We start from the raw sequence: 18922 nt of genomic DNA, 5'->3' as shown, positions 1-18922 counted from the left end.
TTTAACTTTTCTTAAAAAGAATGTATTTCATATAATGTATTTCATTTTGTGGGGGTTTTGTGCTTGTATATCAAATGTAGTGAATACAAGTGGGGGTTGATGACATTTTTATCTTCTGGGAGTTCTGTATGTCTAGGGTGTTCTAGTTGCTATGCATTAGGGTGTCAAGTATAGTTATAAATACAATGAACAACGTGTGTGTGTGGTAAAGCCCTGGCATTTCCTTAAGACGGGGGACCAACTTCAACCAAACACTACCCAGCAAAAGCCAACAAGAAAGGACAAAGATTATGCCTACCTTCTTCCTTCCTTCCCTTACTCTTATTCTCCTTCTTTCATTAATTTATTAACTCAATTTATTAAGCACTTACTGTGTACATTGTTTACCGCACAAAACAAGAAAAAAGACATAAACTTTCAAGGGTTTTCCAATTAAAATTTTATTTGAACAACAAAACATACTCACATGAAAATATAAATAAGGTAAAAGGAGCAGTGTAGTCACTATGATCTAAAACAGTATTTTTCAAATTGTAGGTTGCCAGTCATTTTTTGCTGGGTCATAAAATACATTTATTTGGTTGGGACCATACTTTACCAGATAATAGTAACAAATAGGAGGGAAAAAGGCAAAAATCAGTGCAATGTATATTGCACATAATAAAATAGATGTTTTCATACAATTTTTGCAGAACAAATGTATGTATGCACTACATGTCGATGTAAAGTGTATACCTTACTACAAGACAGGGTTCAAAAATGTTTGAAAGACACAATACAGAGGAGTATAGAAGAAAGTAATATTAAGTTGAATGATTAAGGAAGGTTTTTGGAGGCTGAAAGTATAGGAATAAAGCTTAGAGGGGATGGGATGCCTTTTCAGATGAAAAGCTGCATAAAATAATTCTGTAACTGTGAACTATAACCATATGAGTAAGTGAAATCTATAGAACTCGCTTATTCTTGAATGACTACCCCAGGACCAATTATCTTTCCAGAAACTTCCAGGAAACACATGACCAATATCTAACTAAATCGAGCCCTAATGCCACAAAGGAAAACTTAACAGAGTTGTTCCTGTGAAGTATACCCCACTAGAAGGGTGGTTCAGAATATTCTTCTGTCCAATTGCGTGTTTCAAATTATTTATGTATTTAAGATATTGAGATTTTTTTAACGTGAAATATCTAAAGATTATTGTTCACCTCAATAAATTGAAAGTGATATTTTTCCCCTGTGTCCCTTGTATTAGATTCACTTGTGACTTATTGGACAGTGTCTTCTCTGAGCTCTATGGTCTAGTATGTATTGAACAAAAATTCAAGGACTGAGAACAACTGATTTATTTTAGTACTTTTTTAATACAAAAGAAGGAAATAAAAGAATAAAAGCAGTCGGGGTGGCCTCTGGAGAAGGGGAGCTGTTGTTGCAGGAATCTTGCAAGTTAATGAGAATTCACCCGGGACTCAAGAGCGATGGAGAGAGGGGGAGAAAGGAGGAGATGGGGGAATGGGGTGGGGGGATAAACTCTTCCTTTGCAGCTGGCCCTCTCCCTCATTTGTTGCTCCAATAAGCAGTAATTAGGTCCTGAGCTAATGGTGTCAGCTGATCTGCTGTTTTTAGGCTAGACCCAGAGGAATCTCCATGGAAACCCTGCTGGAGTCGTCCCCCCACCTGGATGCTGCGTGCTCCTTTCCGCCACCTGGCTGCCGTCGGGCCCGCTGCTACCTCCTCCTGCCTCTAACCTGCAGCCTGCAGCATGCGCACTGCCCCCGGGATCCCTAAATGGGACAATTCTGCCCGTGACGTCAGCGCCCAGCCGTCTCCACAGAAACTTTTGTCCCATTGGCCAATCAGAGAGCTTGGAAGGGGCCGGGAAGGGTGGGGGGAGGAGAGGGGAGTGGGAGGGGTGGGGGTGAGGGGAGAGGCGAGAGGTTTAGTGTGTGGAGCTGCCTGCGCTCCGCCCGGGCTGTCAGTCCCGGCTCCAGCCGCCGCGAGACCTTCCCGGAGACGCGCGCACACACAGCGCACCCCCTGCACACCGCACACCCTCGCTCCCTTGCTCACACACACGCACACACTCATCCTGGCCGAGCAGGAGCCACTGACCGTTTTGCAAGTGCCAGGACCAGCTACAGCGCAGTGGGCGCAAACATCCCGCGTTCCCTTTCCGGGTTTCAGTCTGGGAGACGACGACGAGGAAAGAAGGTGGGCTCGGACGCAGCCCAGGCGTCGGGCACTAGTCGGGCCGTTTTCCTGGCAGAGCCGCTCCCTGGGACGGGCGCGGGCCTCGACTGAGAGTAGAATAAAGAGGAGCGGCCGCAGCCGCCGCGCGAGGAGGATGGGAACTCCCCTGTTTCCAGCTCTGGAAACAAATGGATGGAAGTCCTGAATGGAGCAACTGCTGACTTCATCTGCTTGGAAAAATAGTCCAGAGGAACTCATATTTGGCTACTCAGAGCAGTGGAGGGGGTGTCCATGACGTGGCAGGGGGAAAATAGGCAACTGAAACCTCCCGTGTGAACTGCAAACTGTGACCAAGCAAGGGGAAAATGATCTTTCTCTATATATTTTAATTTCCTGCAAAAGGTTTCAAGCATCTGTATCCTAAACTTACTTCTATGTCTTGTTCAGCAGAAACCAGAGGAGTCCTGTCTGGGGGTCCCATCATTATCCGGGAGACCCGCCACCAGCGGCCTGCCTTCCGTTACCCACATCCCCCTGGAACGGATATCTGTCTGGGGCACTACAATCTATCCTGTAGAACTATGGCCAAATCTCCATCAATGCTTTGCTAATTTCTGGGACTTAACTCGTAGAATCTACATACAGGGCTGGAATTTATTCCAAATGCATCTGAAGAAATGAGATTTTAAACCGTTTTTTAAAATATCTTGATAAAATAATTCTGTAAAACAGAATTTGATAGGTTTAAAAACATGACAGGTAAGAACTTTCTCTCTTTCTAGTCCCTTAACACCCGTCGTGGGGAAGGTCAAAGCAGGACCCAGGAGGAAGGAGAGATCCGGGACCCGTGTGCCCTTCGGGGCTCGCAGGCGCTGGGCCGGCGGCTGCTTTCAGGAGAAGAGCAGCCCTCACTCCTGGAACACGGGGCCAGTGGCTGGGGAAGCTTCTGGGGCGCGCGCGGGGAGGCGGCGCTGCGCTCCACCTGCCCAGCCCCGGACGCAGCCCGGGGGCGAGGCGTCTAGGGACCACCCCAATTCAATATTGGGATTTTTAATAAACCAAGAAGTGGGATTTTAATTATTCAAAACCCAGCTTCTCTGGGCCAGAATGCTGTTGGGATGGTCCTGGTCACACAATATTAAAGAGACCGATCGCTAAGGGAACAGGAAAAGCGTCCGAGACAGCCGTTGCAATTACGAATGGACCAGACTTGGTAGCACAGGGCATTGATTGCTGGTGCCCAACCGGACCCTCCTCCCCTCTCCCCATCCCTTCCCCCACCCAAAGCAGGCTCCCGCGGCGGCCGGGACCTCGCATCCCTGCAACGTGGCCAGGGCTGCATTTTACATGAGCCCAGGGTGAACAGGTGCGAAGTGCGCTGGGAGCATCCGGCCGGCGGCCGGGCGCGGGGAACATGGAGAGCGAGCGCGACATGTACCGCCAGTTCCAGGACTGGTGCCTCAGGACTTACGGGGACTCAGGCAAGACCAAGACGGTGACCCGTAAAAAATACGAGCGGATCGTCCAGCTCCTCAATGGCTCCGAGTCGAGCTCCACGGACAACGCCAAATTTAAATTCTGGGTCAAATCGAAGGGCTTCCAGCTGGGCCAGCCGGACGAGGTCCGCGGGGGAGGCGGCGGCGCCAAGCAAGTGCTCTACGTGCCTGTCAAGACCACGGTGAGTGACTCGCCTTCCTCTGTTATTTGTCTGCCGGAGCAACCCGGCGGGGAGGGAGGAAGGAGAGAGGCGGGAGAGAGGGGGAGCCGTGAGCCGCCGTTGGCTCGTGTGCCCCCTACCTTCCTCAACCCCCTCCCCAAGTCGTCCCCACTCGCATTAGCCAGGCGCGTTTTCCCCACTGTGGAGTCTTTGTGGTCCTTTATTTTAAAGCGGCAGCGCACCTCCAGAGCTGGCCTGCCTCCCCACCTCGGGCTCCCGGACCGGCTGCTGGAGCTTCCTTCCCCGGGTCGGGCGGCGTCTAGCGTCCCTGGGCTGGGCCATTGTCCCATGTCCTTCTCTGGGCGCCTGGCGCGTGTCCCACCGCCGCCACCGCGCATAAAGGCCAGGCTGGAAGCCCGGCCGCACGCTCTGAGAACAGATAAGTCTGATCGATAGTCTACAGTGTCTCCTTATTGGCATAAAGCCCTAACGTGGCGCTAGCGGTGGATGTGGGTTTTCCCCAGGACACCGTCAGGTTTTATCGTTAGATCGCCGCCCAGGAGGCACGGGGCAGCCCGAATGCCTCGATCACTCCCAGAGATCGCTGCCGCGACTGTTGAGATTGTAGATAAGGTCCTGAGAATTCCTCCTCCCCGCCCCCCATTCCCTTCCTCACTTCCCTCTTCTACAAATAAAGCCGCAGCTAGAAGATGAACAACAAAGAGAGATGGGTTTAGGCGCTATCGAATGGTGTGTGTATTTGTTCCTCTTTCTGGGGTGGCTCTAGTCTCATGGCCACAAAGCTCTAGCCCAGGCGCCGTGAGGCACTGGCATTGAGAGCCCAGTGCATCTCAGCCTCACGCTGCAGAAGCCGGTGGGGCTGGGGAGCCGCAGCAGCGTTGATTTCCTTCACAAGAAGATGGGAACTGTGGGCTACAAGTAGGATGGCAGATCTGATGCATGAGACCTTTCTGCATCATGCCACGGTGGGTACTCGCCTGGAGTAGGGATGGGGGAGGCTATCTGGCATCCTTTGTATTTTTGCCTCGCTTTGGGGTTTCTTGAGCATTTCCTCCTTTTCACCTTCCTGTACTGGCAACTGTTTCCCGGTGCAGTATTCCTGGAGGATGCTAGAAAGGAGACTCTTTGAAAGCTATTCTATCTCTAATGGAGGTATATTATATTAAACTGAAAATATGTGCATGAAAAGTTATTTTTTGAAGCATTATTTGGAAGGCTCTTTTAGGTTTGGAAATCAGTTTACGGTTTCCTGAGATTAATTAGAAATACTTGTTTGAAGGATGTATATTTATTTTAGAATTTATATAGAAATTGGGAACCGAAAATAAAGGTGAAATGGAAACACACATAAAAGTTCTGTGGTGGTGGTTGTTTTTTAACAATGTCCTATTGTTGGGAGATTTCTAAGAGATGGACCTGTATATGTGTCTTCTCCTTTAACATGTGTCACTACTAAAGACAATGGTGAGATTATTGTCTGGCTTTCCTAAATAATGAGGACTAGATTGGCATGAATTAGAACTGAGGTTTATTTACATCTGGATGAGCCAGAAATCTGGTATACAGAATGAAGTGCTTTGATTAATTTGTATCGGGAATAATATCAAGAATTCAAAACATAAACATGCATTTTCCTTTGGACAATACTGAGCTGACTGAATGGATAAAATCATTTAAGATATCTTTACATAAGGTATTATTTCATAATATCATATATGTTTTAAAGGAACACTGTTAGTTGGGAAGTTTATTTTTCATGTCTTTTATGTTAAACTTAGGTCCCTCTATTTAACTGTCAGATGGCTTCACTTGGGTATTGGTACAATGAGTTTATACTCATATGGATTTGACTACACCCACTATATGTGTTAACATAAGTGTCCTTTAAAAGATTATTTTAAATAACATAAATTCAGAACAATTCCAGAGACACTAAGATCATCATAAATGCCAGTTATTCAAACTAGCATTCTCGCATTAATATACCACTATTTTGAGTCAAAAATTTATGCAGAATTGCTAAAGAATTACTGCTAAGACATCTAGCATAGAGTGACAACTCCAGGGATAATAATAAAGTAACACGTGTTTCTCTATTCAGTAAAGATTCCATATAATTATGGGAGAGAATATAATTCATCAGGTGATTCTTAGATAATGGTTTCAATGTAGTATTTAAGAGCTCTGCTTTTTATTCAAGCCTGTTTTTGAAATATTGAAGAGGTTTTTAATTTATGAACTCGTCTATTGCTCTTTATAAAATTTTTATACCGCTCCTGGCATAGAATTATAGGCTCCTCCTTCTCTGAGAGACAGCCAATCATGATTTCAATGGAGTTAAAAAATAAAGGATCCCCTTTTATCATGTGTTTCCCCACATCTCAAATTATTCCTTCCTTAACGATATGTTGATTTTTCTTTCCGATGGTAGAAGTACAGTCACCAAGAGGACAAAAATATATTTTCTCTTAATTCCGAGGCATATATTGATCAAAATAAAATACTGTATTTGAATAGTATTTTCGTGTAGACTAAGAATGATCCTTAGCTGCTTGAGGTTTGAGGGTTCGCGGCTGGCTTTGCTGTCAGTAAGAGATGCTTTGCTCCTGATGTTGCAGTAATCCACTGCTGCTGATAATTAGACATCATTACTACGGCGAAAAGGGAAAGAGAAAAGGGGAGAGGACAGGCTGAGGCTAATTATCTACTTTGTTTAATGAAAGAAAGAGAGACTGATGGCACCTGGGAGGTTATGTTAGAACAGAGTAGACACACCACATAGACTTAATTGAAACAAGACTGTCTTTAAGTCTCATAGTTAAAGAAGCTTGGTTCTACTCTTATTTTCCCAAAAGAAGAGATGTAGCTTTCTAACTACTTTCCCCCTAAAGCCTAAACTTAACTGATGATAAAATCGAGCAAGTTACAACTGACTTAAAATACAAATATTGACTACTGAAAAGGATAAATATGTCCTTTAATATTTGTCCTGGTCATGTCTAAACCTGAGGGGACATATCTGTCACTGATGTTTAGACTGCTTGTGGATGGAGGAGATACTGTTTGGTCACCAAGCAACAACATCCAGCAACTCAGCCATTTTAGGTCCTGTGTTGGACCTGTGCTTTTGCGCGCCCGCCTGCACTGCACACGCACGCGCATATGCAGTTTGTTGAGCAACCCATCTGCTTTTTAGATAGTACCACTGTTATTTTTATACATTCTTTCATTAAAAGTGTCAGAAATTTAGAAGAATGAAATGATGAATGACTTAAAACAGTTCTGAAAGCGATATAGCAAATGGTTGACATTGATTACATCCAACTTTTAAGCAGCGGTAGTTTTAAATTCACTTAACTGTGGTAACTCTGTTTTACATATTTGATAGTTCTAGTTTAGTTTGTTTTTAGAAGCTTTTGATCCTGATTAACGTTTTCTCGCAACAATTAGTGGAAACATCACACTTGCAATTTAAATTACCAGAACGCATTATGCCATTTGATATTGTGAATGGTAAACTTAGAAAAGCAGAAAATTTATTAAACGCTCTTTTTAAAAAGTCCAGTGCATTGTACAAAACATTAGGAATTTGGTAAGCTTATGTTTTTGTCTTTCAATATCAAGCAAAGAAAGTAATGAATATGAATACTGAAACTGTATAATCAAAAGATGTAATACTTTTCTTGACCTATATTTGTAGGAACAGACACAAAGGTCTAAATTATGCCCTTGTTATATATATTTCTTTCTGATATTTATTCTAACACAGGTCATAAAATGAATTTTCATCCAAAAAGGAAAATGTGTTATCTTTAGTTGTGTCATTTACAAATGATGATTTATTCAGTTCTGCAATCTGTAGCCTCAGATTTCATATTGTTCTTGCTGTGCATACTACTAATTGATTACTGTACAGTGATTGTAATGAATATTCATGGACTGACTCATTATCAGTAACTGTTTTGTTATTTTTCTGACTGTGGTTTTGGTCATAAATCCTTTATGTGACATCAGAGTGAAAGAAATAATACCCCAAGAGGAGTCCTGTGTACCTTTCCACCCGGCCTAACTTTATGCCTAAGGCACCTATATTAGGCCTTGATCTGGAATCTGCTACAGACCCAGTTATTTATCATGGTACTTTGTATCTGTGACACAAAGACAAATCATCATAGTAGTAACTGAGATGGAAACACATTTTTGCTTCTACAGTGGACGTTGCTGTTGATAGCCAATGCATTTTTCTTTTCATTAAAGTACTTTGGGAGATCCTGTAGCATAGGATTTGGGGGTCAAATAGACCCCAAGGATGAATATCAGCAATGTGGTTTATTAGCTGACTTAGTGATTCTTTGTAGAGTTGTGAAGAATAAATCATCTATGACAAGTCTCCAGCACAGGTCAGCTCTCAGGGAACAGTAGGGACCATTAGTAAAGGCCACTCTGGCTTGAGTATTAAGGGGCAGGATATTTCCTCTGAATATAAAGAGGAAATATGACCCTGTTAGAGTACGAAGACTATCCCACACTTATTTCTTGAGATACCAGTTTTTGATTTTTCCATTGGTTCTTCCTTGTGCTGTTAGTAGCCACAATAGGGAGATGGGGTGAGATGTGGCACTTGTATATATTTCTCCTGTAATCTTCCTTAGTCTGCTGGGATCCTACTCCCCACGGTTTACTCTCTAGACTCATTGCATAAAACGGAGGAAAGATGAAGAAGCAAATACAGGCATATGGCAGGAGAACTTTTAAGGACTTTAATCTTATGTCAAGTCTCTAAAGACCTTTTCCTAATAGCTGTTGTATTTGCTAAGACTTTCACTCTTTCTTTTTTGTTTTTTTGCTTTTTGTTTTGGTCTAACTGGGAAAGATGAATGTGAATCTACTATGTTTTAGGTTATATTCATTTTTACAATCTTTAGATAACAAGATAAAACAAACTTCGTGGATAGCATAGATGGCAAGAAACATGGCTTAGTGCATAGAGTATAGATTTTAGAGCACAATTTAAATCCTGGCTCTGACATTTACTGGAGTTCTGGGTCGGCTACAGTTTAACTAAAGATGCAGTTTCCTCTTTATAAAATGTTAGTATTAATACTAGTCTTAGTAGTTTTGCATAATTAGTAGTGTATGTAATATATACTAACATATAGTATATATACATATACACACATATATACACATACATATACACACACACACACAAGCATGTGGTATATGCAGCATATGCTGGGCACATAGTAAATGCTAAAAAAAAAGTTGTTTAAAATATGATTAATAGAACATGAAAATCACAATGTAATTATAATTAGGTATATTTTATGAACTCAAAATCACACTGCAACATGGAGCTAAAATACAAGGTCACGCGCAGTGGCTCACGCCTGTAATCCTAGCATTTTGGGAAGCCGAGACGGGAAGATTCCCCAGTGAAACCCCATCTCTACTAAAATACAAAAGAAATTAGCTGAGGCAGGAGAATTGCTTGAACCCGGGAGGCAGAGGTTGCAGTGAGCTGAGATGGCGCCACTGCACTCCAGCCTGGGCAACAGAGTTGAGACTCTCAATTAAAAAAAAAAAAAAAGAAAAGAAATACAAGGTATACTTGTATGTATTTATGTACACATGTATTATTAAGATTTATTCTACTTCATTTTTGGAAGAAAAAATGACTGTTACTGTAAAAGTGATACTGTCTCAACTTAACAAAGTTAAATGAAAAGGAAAGAAATAAAGAAAAAGTCATACCAAATGTCCCATCAAAATGTAACGGCCATAAACTAATTATGAACATCATTCTAGATTCCTCTCTAAACATATATGCCAAAAGAAGAGTCGATACAATGACTGATAGTTGTATATGGACAGGCAGAAATAATTTTCTAAAACTAGGATGATGATGATATGCTAATTTAAGTAGAAATAAGAAAATATAAGATTGTCAGTGTGACAAAAGAAGAAATACATAAAATTTAGTGAATCACCAATAGATAAATGTTTCTTCTCAAAGATATTTATTCCTGAAGTTAATGGAAAAGATTAAGAAAACCTTTAGGATGTTGAGCTACACTTATTTTACCAATTATAAATTTCCATTTTATACAATATTATTGACTTTCTCTAATGATAAATGAGAAACCAGCATATTTTCACTTCTTCCCACCTCCTTGTTTCTTAGATCCTGGTTTACATTTCATTTCACTTATTATATTACACTTATATATTATAATTTATTATATTCATTATATTATAATTATGTTTGTTGTCAGTGTTGTTGATATTAATGTTAAATAATTTAGTTTTAAACATTATTTTCCTATTTAATTGTTTATTTTCGTTTTTGTTATCTGGTTTCCTTTACCTCTGAATTCCTTGATTTGATTGGCTCTCATTACAGTTTATCATTTTTTTCCTGAAGAAGGTCCGTGCACTCTATTCTTTGAATTTCATATACAATTGAGAGTATTTGTCTTTTACCTTTATCCTTGAAGGACAACTAACCAGATGCAGATTCTTTATTTTACTTTTTCTCTCATAACATTATAGATACTGTGTGTGCTCTGTAAAATTGTAAGGCAAATTGATTTTCCCAAATTTCATGAATTGTTTACTTCTTTATTCTTGAAATTAAATTATTTTGCTAAGATATATTTGAATTTCTTGTCTAACTCTATATTTTGTCCTGGATAACTGTGTGCCTGTTTATGGCTTCAGTTAGGCCTGTGTTCTGGTGACGTAATGTGTATCTTCTGAAGTCCAAATCTGTACAGTTGATCCTTGAACAACACAGATCAGGATTGCGTGGGTCCACTTATATGTGGATTTTTTTCAATAAGTATTTGGAAAATTTTTGGAAATTTATAACAATTTGAAAAAACTCTCAGATAAACTGCATAATCTAGAAATATAAAAAAATCTAAGAAAAATATACACCAAGAATGCTTAAAAACCTATGCAGGTACTAGTCTATTCATGGCTTAATAGACTGTCTTTTTGCTAAGGCTTGCAGTCAACAGTAGACTATTAGTAGTTAAGTTTTAGGGGAGTCAAAATTATATGCAGGTTTTCAGCTGCAGAGGGTGTCAGTACACCTAACCCCAGGTTGTTCAAGGGTCAGCTGTATTTTGGATTTTCTATCAGGTATTTCCACCAAGATATCCCAAAGTATCTCAAATTAAGTATGTCCAGAAACACATTTTTCTTCTTTCCATTTTCCCATCCAAGGTCCTCCCAGCTGACACATCTTTTTCTTATTCCCCTCTCTCCATGGATAGCAGTACAACTTTACTTACCCATACAAGGTGAAATTTGTATGGCAGCCTTGATTTCTCCCTCTCATAGTCAATGTTCAACTGTTGATTGATTCTACCAAGCTAATACCTCTTGAAGCCATCAGATTCTCACCATATTATAAAATATGCTTATTGCTTGATAATTTGTTAAATTTCCCCAAAGCTATTTTGAAGAAAAATTTAATCTCCAGTACCTGGCATAATGGGTGATGCATTTTGATGCTCAGTATTAATGGAATAAATAAAAATCACTTCCCAGTCTGACACCACATAATGGGACATTATACAACAACTTCTTATTTACCACCACACAAGAGCTTTTTAGTTTTATCTAGATATATATATCTATCTGTCCAACTGTCCATCCGTCCATCTATGTGTTTTAATTGTGGTAAAAAACACATAACATAAAAGTTACCATATTAATCATTTTACTTTGTAGACTTAAATAGTGTTAAGTATATTCACATTGTCTTGAAACAGATATCCAGAGCTTTTTCATCTTGCATAAGAGAAATTCTGTATTATACAAGAATTCTCCTTTTTCCTTTCTCTCCATCACCTGGTAAAGTGCCATTTTAGTTTCTGATTATATGAATTGAACTACTTTAGATGCCTCATATAAGTGGAATCATACAGAATTTGTCTTTTTATCACTGACTCATTTTACTAGCATAAAGTCTTTAAGATTCATCCATGTTATAATTATATGTGACAGGATTTCCCTCCTTTTAAAGGCTGAATAATATTCCATTGTAGGTGTATGCCATTTTGTTTGTACATTCATTTGTTGATGGCCATTTGGGTTGCTTGTACTTCTATTATTGTGAGTAGTGCTGCTATGAGCACGAGTGGGCAAATACGACCTCAAAACCCTACTTTCAATTTTTTTGGATATGTACACAGAAGCAGGTTTACTGGATCATATGGTAGTTCTAATTTTTTGAGGATCTACCCTACTATTTTTATAGCAGTTTGACCATTTTACAGTCCTACCAACAGCATACAAGGGCAGGCACTCTTTAATGCAAAAAAACAGCTGATTTTTTTCCTGCTCTCAAGCTCTTTCATGGGCAGACTACTTTCTTTAGGCAATTGCAAGTGTTGCATGTAATGCAATTAATATGAACATTATATCGATGCCTTACATTTATCAAGTTCTTATTATAGGTTAATGATTGGGCTAATAATTTGAAACAAAAAGTCCCTTTAATCTTCACAATAGTCCTATAGTATTAACACTTTTTATTATACTCATGTGAAGATTATGGTTTACATTAAGGTGAATTTCTAAAAATCACACAGCTTGGGACAAGAAACCATTTCAATTGGATTCTAAAACCCTTACTTGAAATTGCTGGTTTCCAAATTCTTAAGATAATGTAACTCAATTGCTAAAAGAAATTCCCCCACTATGGACACTTTCATAAACTACATCTTCATAACACTGCACCAATACTTAACCCATTATAAACTATATTTAAAAATACAAATATATTGGGTTGATACTAAAATACATAAAAATCCAAGTTTTAACATTTCCTTCTTTACCTCAATAGGTTATCTTAGGCACTGCCTGAGTGTACACATACCAATTTGAATACTTTATTCTAATCTATAATACCATATTGCCTCTCAGAGAACATTGAAGTTAAAACTTTACACTCAGCTGAAATACTTTCTGTCATCTTGTAATAAAATATTTTTATATGTAGGGGGAAACTGAGGAGGAATAATTCTTAACCTCTTAGTTATTAGTACATACACAACTACAAAGATTTCCCATTGGAGAAATCCTTCTAAAAATTCAAGTGGAGAATTCTATATGGAATACTTATTTAAACATGGACCTTTAAAAGTAAAATGACTGTTTCAAATGCTTCTCAAAACATGAAGTTCATGCTTGAATGCAATATTCTAAATTTTGCCCCATTTTTTCTTGCTTATACTCCTTTGATGTTATGCCTGTCTTTGTCCATTTTGTGTTGTTACAACAGAATGGATAATTTATAAAGAATGAGGATTTATTTCTTACAGTTCTAGAGGCTGGGAAGCCCAAGGTGAAGGGGCCGACATCTGGCAAAAGCCTTCTTGCTGCCTCGTCCGGTGTCAGAAAATAGAAGGGAGCCCTCTTGCGAGAGAGAAGGGAAGGAGTCCAAACGTATTCTTTTATTAGGAACTCAATCCAGAGATCATGACATTAATTCATTCATAAGAACAGAGGCCAGGCACGGTAGCTCACGCCTGTAATCCCAGCACTTTAGGAGGCCGAGGCAGGCAGATCACAAGGTCAAGAGATCGAGATCATCCTGGCCAATGTGATGAAACACCATCTGTACTAAAAATACAAAAATTAGCTGGGCGTGGTGATGTGTGCCTGTAGTCCCAGCTACTCAGGAGGCTGAGGTAGGACAATCGCTTGAACGCAGGAGGCGGAGGTTGCAGTGAACTGAGATTGCACCACTGCACTCCAGAGTGAGACTCTTGTCTCAAAAGAAATAAAATAAAATAAAATAAATAAGTAAATAAGAACAGAGCCCTCATGACCTAATCACCTCTTGAAGGTTCCACTTCTCAACACTGTTGCATTGGTGATTAAGTTTTCAACAAAGGAACTTTGGGGAACATATACATACCCTGGCAATAACCATATGCCTCTATCTACCATGAAGGGTTCTTCAGTGTTTTGTACATTGTGGTAGTCAGAATCCCCGGATGAGTCTCAGATGACCCCCACCCTTGTATAATCCCTTCTCCTTTGAGTGTGGGCAGCATCTGAGAACATGATGAGCCCCATAACTTCCGTAATTATTATGTTATATGGTAAGGCCAACTTTAAGAAAGGGGGACCTTTCGTGTGGATCTGATTTAATCACATTAGCCTTTTAAAAGCAGGGGGTTTTTTCCTGGCTAGTCCAAGAAGAGGAAGTCAGGGTGGTTTGGAACCTAAAATGTACTTGTTCTTGCTGAAATGCAACGGGGGCTTGTGGTTAAGAGCTGAAAGTGGTCTCTCCATGCTGAGAGCACACTTGGCCAACAACAAGCACAATAATGGGGACTGTAGTCCTACAACCACAAGGGAATGAATTCTGCCAACAGCCTAAGGGAACTTGGAGGTGGATTTTCCCTAGTGGAGCTTGCAAATGAGAATGCAGTTGGCTGACACCTTGATTTCAGCTTTATGAGAACCTGAGCAGAGGACCTAGTTAAAACATGCCAGTCTTCTGACCCACAGAAAATGCGATAATGTTTAAGAAGTTGTAAACCATGCAATTTGTGGTAATTTATTACACGGTAAAATTGAACTGATACATAGGTCTTTAATGTAAAATTTACCAAAAACATGCGTGTAATTAACAGGTCAATTTTTAACAAGTGTATTTGACCAAGATTATTTGTGGTTTAAGATACAGCTGGAAATAGCTTAAATGTTCTTTTCCTCTAATACCTTATGTATTGCCATTTATATAGTTTTTGATGTGATGGTCTATAATTTAGTAAAAGATGTACTCTCTCACAGATCATTTGACATATTTAGTGATGACTCATTAGGAATATATGTGCATATAAAAGTTACTTTGATTCTTCTCTAAATGTTTTTATTTTTAAACATTATTTCATTATATTCCATTCATCTCTTGAGTAGAATACAAGGTAGCTTACTGTTTTAGCAGTAGGATGGAGAAAGAGAAGTAGACATATCAAAGGAAATTGTTGTTCTCATAATTATAATTAATTTACATTAAAGGATTTTTGAAAACTTACATAAAAGGAAATATAACAAAATACAATATTTGTTCTCATTTATTAGAAATAACCATTCTATAATTTTATTTTTTTTACCTTACTTAAATATTACACATTTTGAAGAAGATCTGCCTAACATTTGGGGGATAGAATATAAAAAGTAGCAGCAATTGGCAAGTCTTTTTCTTTTGTCAAGATACTGGAGGAAATTGTAAATTAGTCTCCCCTCTCTACGTTGAGTTTATTTTGATTTTCTTCCTTTCTATCTGAGGTTTATTCAATAGCCTCTTATGTTCCACTCTTTCTAATTTTAATCAAATATTCTTTTGTGATAGTTATGAGTTACGAGTTTTTGAAGTATTTTGGAGCTGTTAGAAAATTGGAAGTTTGAGAAAAATTCAGAGAATAAATTTAAGAAGTTGAAAGACTAATTTGAGAATAAGGAATAACCTTATTGGTTCTCACTGGATGTAACTACAGTTGCCAGATGGCTGAAGGGTTTTAGGGTTTTAATCTAGGGCCATGGGGTAAAGCTAAGTGGCACATATGGGGATCTAAGGCCTAGCCTGGTCATAGTAGTGCCATGCTCTACCCAATTGACCTAATTAGATGAGATTTTTCAAATGTAATATCAAAGGTTTGTTTGAATATCAGATGTGGGTCATTGTTCTCTAAGCACTCTCTGTTTACATGCTCATTGTTGTTTACCTGAGGCCAAGAAAGAATTTTTGCTATGTTATTGTTCATTTTTCTCTGTAAAAGCTACCATCACAGACAATTTGTTTGTTTGTTTGTTCTTACTAATTTATAATATGTAATTCATAATTAGCAGTAATTTGAACAGGGGTAAGATGACATTTACCTTGACTACCTGTTAAAGGAGGATTTTTCTTTTCTTTTCTTTTCTTTTTTTTTCTTTTCTTTTCTTTTCTTTCTTTCCTTTTTTTGTTTTTTTGACAGAGTCTACTCTGTCACTCAGCCTGGAGTGCAGTCTGTGATCTCGGCTCACTGCAACCTCCACCATAAAGGAGGATTTTTCTAAAATTCATGATAAGATAGCAGAGGGGGCATGCTTTTCTACTACAACAAGAAAAATATTTTTCTTAAACTTTCTCTGTCCTTCTATAAACAATTCTTATGTCTGTTCCACTGTAAATGGTGCTCTAATGTAAAAATTAGGTGTTATGAGTAAGTATCCTTTAGCTAATTTGCATTACTTTATTGTAAATGCATGGAGTATAATAATAATGTGCCCCCTAGTATTTTCAAATAAAATAGGTCATTCTCTAAAATTGAAATGTAATCAACATAGTTAATCAATACAATGATATCCAAAGTCACTGTAAAGTGACAGAATGGCTATAACACTGTAGGACCAGACTGTAACGTGCTTGAAAACTTCATGAAAGCTCTTTTAATAGAGCTTCACTGGTGAACTAACACTAACTTTCTCTTTCTGCCATATAACGTCATGACTGATACCCAGGGCATGGACAGGCTCACTCATAGTGATCTGCTCTGCAGTTATTTGCACTTTGTGCACATACAATAGAGTTGCAGGCATACCATTGGTTATGTTTTTCCTATACCCTCTTTTGCTAGTTTCACTTATAATTATGTGATTTAAATATATCATAAACTGAGAAAATGATTGCAAAATTTCAATTCAGTGCATTACAAAGACTCAAAATAAGGGTGAGTTACTAAAAAGATCTATGAAAAAAAGAACTTCAAATTCTGTACTACTTAGATTGCTTTACAAGTAATTACTAATTTCCCTTTCTACTTTAAAGTAATTGAAACTGGAAATTACAGACAATGTTTCTTGGAAGGGTTATACACTTGCAATGCTTATCATGCTTAATGACTCATACTTAAAGATCTTTGTCCTATCACAAAAATTTAGCAAATAATTATACATTTGTATATGTTCAATGGAAATGTAATATTAAGAAGCATATGATCTTTTAGCCTTCCAACTTTAACTTCTTATGACCGAACAGCTTCACAATTGATAACAAGAGCTTTTTGAATTAACATAGAAAGTGTTAATAAGTTTTTGGTCAGCCATAGAACTATGAATTAAAGATATAAATATTGGATGTGCCCACAGAATAATATATTGTCTTGATAACTGAAGAACTTAGTGTTTTCTGAAGGGTTATCCCTATTATTGAGGAAAATGTTTACATCCATAAGAGCCTGAGGGCCCTTAAATACTTGCCATTATTTTAACCTCTTTAAATCCATATTTAACTCATTGTAATTATTTGCGTTTCTAACCGCCTTGACCAGAGAGAATTCACAGGTTGAACTGTTGCCAATGATGGGACTATTTAACAGTTATATTTCTCAATATAAATTAAGTAATCTTAGGTTTTATACTACTTTGATTTCTTGTGAGTTTTGATTGAGTTCAGAGTCTGTATTTTAATCAGTCTATATACACAAATGAGACCTCCACAAATAATCACTGTGGCTGTTGAGAAGAGGAGGGCAAATGGATGTTAGGGAGTCCACTATAACCTGACTCCCTTAGAATTTTCCCTTTTCTATAACCATTTTATCTTGGATTTCAGTTCTCTTGCCATCCTGTTCATGCATTCCAGTTCTCTTGCCATTCATCATGCCTAATGAATGGATTATTTTAAAAAATATGATACCTATCATATTTTAGTTATGGTTTAAAATACAACTTTAAATTCTGCTATTTTTTATTAAAATTATTACCATCAACATTTCTCAATGTTGCTACATAATGATAATTATTTTTATGCCTTTACAAATAATCAAGTATATGTATTATAATTTTATTTATCATTTCCATATAATGTGTGATTTTACTTATTTTCTGGTTTTTTTTTTTTTTTTTAAGACAGAGTCTCTCTTGGCCGCCCAGGCTGTAGTACAGTGGTGTGATCTCAGATCCCAGGTTCAAGCAATTCTTCTGCCTCAGCCTCCAGAGTAGCTGGGATTACAGGCACCCACCACCATGCCTGGCTAATTTTTGTATATTTAATAGAGATGGGGGTTTCAACATGTTGGCAAAGCTGGTCTTGAACTCCTGACTTCAGGCAATCCATCTGACTCTGCCTCCCAAAGTGCTAGGATTATAGGCATGAGCCATCGCACCCGGCCTATTTCTTGCTTTAAATCCCCTTTCCTAGTGAATTACGATAATTACAGTTTTCTTTTCATTTTTTCGAGATGGAGTCTTGCTCTGTTGCCCAGGCTAGAGTGCAGTGGTGTGATCTCGGCTTACTGCAACCTCCATCTCCTGGGTTCAAGTGATTCTCCTGCCTCAGCCTCCCGAGCAGTTCAGGCTACAGGCAAGAACCACCATGCCTGCATCGGTTTTTTGTTTGTTTGTTTGTTTTTTGTTTTTTGGTTTTTTTTGTAATTTTAGTAGAGACGGGGTTTCACCTTTTGGCCAGGCTGGTCTAGAACTCCTGACCTTAGGTGATCCACCCACCTGGGCCTCCCAAAGTGCTAGGATTACAGGTGTGAGCCACTGCACTCAGCCAATAATTACCGTTTTCATTTAAAAATGTATATGTGTCTTTGTATCACAACTGATATTTTGAACCTTGGAGGACTTTCCGTGCATCTTGTTAGTAAGATTCTGAGAGTTTTTTTTTAATCTTTTTCTTGTCATCTAGCTGAGAACATCTCATCTATTACCATGCCTACCAGTCACCTGAGGATCTTGCTAAAATGGACATTCTGGGTCAGGGTGGGGCTCATGAGTTTTTGTTCCTAGAAAACTACCATAGGGTTCCAGTGCTGGCTAAGCTCACTATGAACCATCCCTTCCACTGATAACACTAAAAACTCTGGGAGGAATATGCAACATAACTCCCTGAGGACTCTGAAAAACAAACAATAGCAGGGAAAATGAGGATGGATGTCACCTGCAAGTACACAGCACAAGGGGTGAGTTTCCTTTGCCCTGCCCCCCTTCATCTGCTGGATTTAATCTAAGGGCAGCCTCAGTCATGAAACTGCACAATGA

The 18922-nt window shown here is 38.9% G+C and overlaps 1 protein-coding gene across 6 annotated transcripts in view; it reads left to right on the top strand.

Moving 5' to 3' along the window:
* Positions 1 to 1917: 1917 nt before the first annotated feature.
* Positions 1918 to 18922, top strand: part of NOL4 (nucleolar protein 4) — a 405759-nt gene continuing 388754 nt past the window's right edge. For 3 of the 6 annotated variants that reach the window (XM_011974396.1, XM_011974394.1, XM_011974391.1), the window contains exon 1: positions 2368 to 3865. In XM_011974396.1, coding sequence (XP_011829786.1) covers positions 3602 to 3865 — 264 coding nt within the window. In that variant the 5' untranslated portion in view covers positions 2368 to 3601. Of the gene's footprint in view, positions 2209 to 2367; positions 3866 to 4026; positions 4831 to 18922 lie in introns of those variants that run through there. The other 3 variants (XM_011974395.1, XM_011974397.1, XM_011974392.1) reach the window with 2 other exon arrangements.

Source organism: Mandrillus leucophaeus, unplaced genomic scaffold, assembly GCF_000951045.1.
Source record: "Mandrillus leucophaeus isolate KB7577 unplaced genomic scaffold, Mleu.le_1.0 Scaffold145, whole genome shotgun sequence".
Classification (NCBI taxonomy): domain Eukaryota; kingdom Metazoa; phylum Chordata; class Mammalia; order Primates; family Cercopithecidae; genus Mandrillus; species Mandrillus leucophaeus.
This window is presented reverse-complemented; position numbering and strand designations above follow the sequence as displayed.